The sequence below is a fragment of the Acyrthosiphon pisum genome, chromosome X, assembly GCF_005508785.2.
Source record: "Acyrthosiphon pisum isolate AL4f chromosome X, pea_aphid_22Mar2018_4r6ur, whole genome shotgun sequence".
NCBI lineage: Eukaryota > Metazoa > Arthropoda > Insecta > Hemiptera > Aphididae > Acyrthosiphon > Acyrthosiphon pisum.
In genome coordinates this window covers 48,488,217-48,493,573 of record NC_042493.1, presented here as the reverse complement: position 1 = coordinate 48,493,573, position 5,357 = coordinate 48,488,217, and the positions used below count along the sequence as shown (strand labels likewise).

At 33.0% G+C, this 5,357-nt stretch overlaps 1 protein-coding gene across 1 annotated transcript; it reads right to left on the bottom strand.

Moving 5' to 3' along the window:
- Positions 1–549: 549 nt before the first annotated feature.
- Positions 550–2,045, bottom strand: LOC107885105 (tigger transposable element-derived protein 4-like). Its single transcript, XM_016808550.1, has 2 exons — positions 1,532–2,045; positions 550–851 (listed from the first exon to the last, which is right to left on the bottom strand). The coding sequence occupies exons 1-2, from the start codon at positions 2,043–2,045 to the stop codon at positions 550–552; spliced, it is 816 nt and encodes a 271-aa protein (XP_016664039.1).
- Positions 2,046–5,357: the final 3,312 nt, after the last annotated feature.

The window sequence follows — 5,357 nt, the reverse complement described above, 5'->3', positions numbered from 1 at the left end:
CACAGAATCGACGACATTTTGTAATGTCTCCTCAGTGATTGGTTGAGTTATTACAGGTGCAGTTACAACTTTCTTCACCTTGCAATTAGAACAAGACCATTTTTCCTTCAGAGGTTTCGACATTTTTCTAAAGTTTGTTTCTCGAAGACCGGAACAGTTAAAATGTAGAAACTCATAACATTTAACACATTTTATTTCGTCTCCTTGGTGTATTTCGTCAGTACAAACAGAACACAGCATTTCAAATAGAATATTAAAATAAAATAAAATAAAGATAAGCGAGCATAAATATTGCTAACGAACAGTACAACCTTCCGCGATAAGAGACAACTGACAACTGAATATACCAATTGAATTCGTTATAACGAGAATAAAAATAAAAATTCAAAATTTTATTATTCGTATACATATGTTTAAAATATATGAGTCATATAAGTATATACATATTTATTGTTTAATTTCAATATAAATGTATGTAATAATATTTCTAATAAAAATATGCCATAATAATAATATGTACATAAAATAAATCGCTATACATGTGTGCATTTATTTTTCAAAAAAATCAGATATTTTTGATTGTTTGCAACTGCTTGAGTTTACCTTATCAATAGTATTGTCCAGATTTAAAATGCTAGAAAACACATTGTCTCCAATATCATGTCTCTGTAAGTAACTTAAGACGGCGCGAAGACCTAATTTGGCTTCCTTCGAGTTTACGATGGAGTCTTCAGGAGATTCTTCTTCGTCATTTTCTTCGTCATAACCTTCTTCGTTATTAAAACTGGCAAAAATCTCATCGTCTGTAAGAGACTCACAGACAGCCAAATCATCGTCGACAGCAACATAATCTTCAAACTCAATTGATCGTTTAGAACAGTCGATAATGTGTTATGTTGAGTGTCAACTTCAAAAGTGATAGGGAATTCTTCTTCTTCATTATCAATAGTTTTCACAAATCCACATTTTCTAAAGCAGTTTTGAATTGTTTGTGTAGTCACATTGTTCCAAGCTTTGTGGCTGATTATTATTGCAGTCAAAACGGTTACTTTCGGAGAATCATTATTATCCAAGCAAGCCAAAAATTCAGATACAATTTCCTTTCGATATAGAAGTTTGAAGTTTTTAATAATGCCTTGGTCCAGAGGTTGGAGTTTCGAGGTTGTGTTTGCTGGAAGAAACTCAATTCGTACATTAGAGAGAGTTGGGGGGTTGTTATGTGGAGTGCAATTATCAACAAAAATTATAATTTTTCTATGTTGTTTTCGCATGTCATTATTGAGAGTTTCAAGCTATTCGTTCCACAGTTTGGTTGTCATCCACGATTTTTTGTTGTTTTTATACGTCACCGGCAAAGATTTGACATTTTTAAAGCACCTATGTTTAGCGGACTTGCCTATAAATAAAGGCCTTAACTTCTCCGATCCATCCATATTTACCGCAAAAAGTAAAGTGACTCGCTCCTTACTAAGTTTCCCTCCATGGCACTTTTCATTTTTAAACGTTAGTGTTCGGTCAGGTAAACATTTACAAAACAGTCCTGCCTCGTCAGCATTGAACACATTTTTCGGATCGTACTCACATAATAAGTCTTGAAGTTTCATCTGCCAGTCGTTACAGATATCTTCATCGACACTTGCACTTTCTCCACAATTTTTTTTGAACACCAAGTTATGTCGCTTTTTAAAATTAGATAACCAACCGTCACTAGCATTAAAATCAGAGATTCCAAACATTTCAGCATAACTTTTAGCTTTTTCTTTGATTAAAATACCACTCACGGGAATATTTTGCTGCCTAACTTGATTGAACCAAGTGAATAAACATTGTTCTATACGAGGAAACTCACTTAGTCGTCTCTTTTTCCGGCTACTTTGTGCGTCAGTTGTATTAAGAATTGCTTCTTTCTGTTTCAAAATTGTAGAAAGTGACGAAAAAGGAATATTAAAACTATCTGCGACTTCTTTTTTCTTTTTACCACTCTCGATTTCTTCAATAATTTTTTTCTTGTCCGAAATTGACAAACACTTTCGTTTTGAACTCATAATTGTAACTCGTAAAACGCGACGTATTTTCGAATGTACGGTCACGTTTAACACAACGAACAGAACTAAAACGGTACCGATATGTTACATAGTATGTTACGTACATTTTGCGTAGAGCCACTAATCGACATAAGTCTTATCTTAATTGCGATACTGTACTTGAGTGTACTATCGCATGATAATCATCAGAAAAACTTCGTAATCTATTATGTGGTAACAGCAACATACTTATTTTTATATATTTTTCATAGAGTTATACACTAGAGACATGAATTAGAGACAAAATCTTATCTTAATTAAAATTAAAAATTCGTAATAGAAAGCTCCAAATTTATAAAAATTCGTTACATCGCGAGAGTTTTGATCAAAAACGCTTCGCTACATCGAGGGGACCAAAATACATTACATTTGTTCGTTATACCGCGATATTTTCAAGAGACCAGTAGTTTTATTCGTTATATCAAGATTTTCGTTATATCGAGAGTTGACTGTATAAAATATCTGTTATGCTTCTTCCCAAAATTTCCAATGGAATGATAATGAAGTTATAAAACTCCTAAGGTCTTTACTCGGAATAATTGATGTAGAACTGCTGTTGACACTATCAAATAGTTTGTCCATGAACGAACATAGTTTGGCTGTATCAGCTGCAGAAGAATTAATTTTGTCATCTTTTTCGCCTGAAATAATATTGATTAGTATACAGTTTTTGATATGTCGTATAAACATCATTGTAAAATATTATAGTTAGGTACTCACCAGATCATTCAGACAGCATAAGCATGATGGCGCCTATTCTTTGGCTCAGTACTTGAGCAGCCACTGACACCTTCATATTTTTCATTTTATCTGAGTAGACAGATCATCTGTAAGTTTTGGTGTCATCCGTTCTCCTACATCAAGACGTAATTTGTCAATCTCATAAAATTGAACTATAAGACTCCATTTGGCAAATTTTTTGTTCTCCGTTAACATAATATGTTAAATCTTTTGTTACTAAATTATTTCTTACTCCTTTTAAAAGGTGTGGAGGATCATATAATGAAACAATTTCTTGTCCATCAAAGCCGAGACATTGTTTTTCAATACCTCTACTGTAGCTTTCAACTGTTTCCTTAAGAAGTATGTTATTAGCTGCCACATTTGTCGGTGCTTGATCACAAATAATTGCTATTATTTTCAAACCCGTAGACTGAACTGCCCTTAGTATTTCCTTCAAAGCAACAACTAAATCTGGTGTTTTTATTCCACTTTCTGTTAAGTAAGACGCAACAGGTTGCTTAAATTTGCGCTTGACACCTTGAACCATAAAAATCAAAGCTTTATCTGCAAACTTAAGTGTCCTGTTATTATTACCCAAATCCTGAAGTCCAATTATTCTATCCTCTGATTCACAATACTGGATTCCTGTGGCCACCGAAATTTCATCATACAGGAGTACAAAATTTTTATCTAAAACGTTTTTGAAATCGCTTATAATGCTTTTTAAATGGTTAAAAATTTGATGGTTTACTCCAGGTGTTAGAGGAAGTTGGTAGATAGTAAATTTAGTAAATTCATAAGTGTTTTTCTTGATGGAAGAGCAAAAGTCTTTGACGAAAGACGATAGGTTTTAGCACTAGATTTATATAACAATAAAGCAAACACCTTATTGTCTATTGAAAACCTCCTTCCTTTTGGTAAAACACTCTGGACTTTAATTGTGTTTTGAAAAAGTTCATTGAAGTTTCATTCATTTTTTCAATCATCATGCCATGTTTCTTTATATAATTTCTTGCTTCAATTAACTTGTTATAGTCATAAAGTGTCTTCTATTGTTGACTAATATTTGTTTTTTAAAATCGGCAATAGTACGGTGGAAATGTTTTTTCCTGGGAGTCATGTACTTAAACGTGACAGGTTTATTTCTCTCAAACATCCCTTTCTCTTGACATCACTCCTTACATTTCTATGACAAATACCTTGAAATAAAAATATTGAATATTATTCATCATAAATCTTTGCCTAATAGTCAAGTATAAAAATATTTAGGTACCTTTTTGGGAATAATTATTCATACCATCCAAATATGAAATACCATTCAGCTCACTACTGTCTAGATCGATGAAACAATTTACATTTACTTCTCTATTCATCGATTTTTCATCTAACATAACATTTGTTGTATCTGTTTAAAACAATGCATATTTAGGAAAATACTTTATAATTTATAATTCAAAATATTATTTATACAATTATACCTACCGAAAATACCCAGTGATCACTAAGAAACTTTGTACCGCTTTGACGTTCTTAGGTAATGGGAAATGTTTAACGGTAGCGATTATTTCTTCCTAAGGATGAACCGAATTATGACAAATGTGATATTTTAGGTAGTCTATGAAACGCTTGAGGAACTGATATTTCAACCACTTGATTTAGAGACTACTCCTAGCCTCAACGTTCATAACTGTCCTTAATCTTGACATTCCTTCATCCAAGTCTGATGCCACAACAACCAGATCGTCCATATAAGCCAGCAGCTGTCCTGACCTGAAGAGATCGCGGAAAACAAAGTTTATGTATCGCTGGAATACTGGTGGCGAGATACATAAGCCGAATGGAGTACGCAGAAATTCGTACTGTCCTTTGGAAGTTACAAACGCAGTGTACTTAATACTGGATTCTTCGCTGCCCCACGTAATTGGTCGACCTGATCATCAATAAGAGGTAATGGGTAGCGATCCCTTATTACTTTCTCATTGAGTGCACGATATCTACATACAACCGTAACGACCCATCTTTTTTACAAAAAAACCAATATCTTGTAAATCGAGGGGAAATCCCCTCTGACCACACTTGCCAAATGATTTCACAAATGCTATTTCTTCTGATTGGGTAAAAACGGTAGGAGCTCAAAATACCTTGAAATGTCGACGGGGTATTTGTTATGAAGAGTACCATAAGGAATTTAGAAATTTTTTTGAAGCTGAAAGCATTGTCAAATTGCCTTCTGCGATTTGCAAGATGGCTTCGCTTAGTGATGCAACAGCTTACGGTATTGACCCAATTTTTTTCTTAGGATTACGAGCCATCTAAAAAATAAAAATATAATTTAAATGTTACTTTTGACTATTGAGATTATCAAAGTTAGCCTTACATGCATATCAAAGATACCCCAACGAATAAGTTTAACTATAAAATAAAAACTATTGCTAATTAAGCATATTCAAAGTTACAGTTTTATTTATGGTATTGTATACAATAGTAATATGTACTTACGACGATTTTCTTAATTTTACATTAAGATTTTATTTGAGACGATTTTTTTTT

Bases quoted from the DNA above. Each gene is read 5' to 3' on its own strand.
- LOC107885105 (XM_016808550.1), bottom strand. From the start codon at position 2,045: ATGAGTTCAAAACGAAAGTGTTTGTCAATTTCGGACAAGAAAAAAATT. The intron at 852-1,531 runs GTAAATGTTTAC...TTGAGTTTGAAG, and splicing joins TGACGAGGCAGGACTGTTTT to ATTATGTTGCTGTCGACGAT.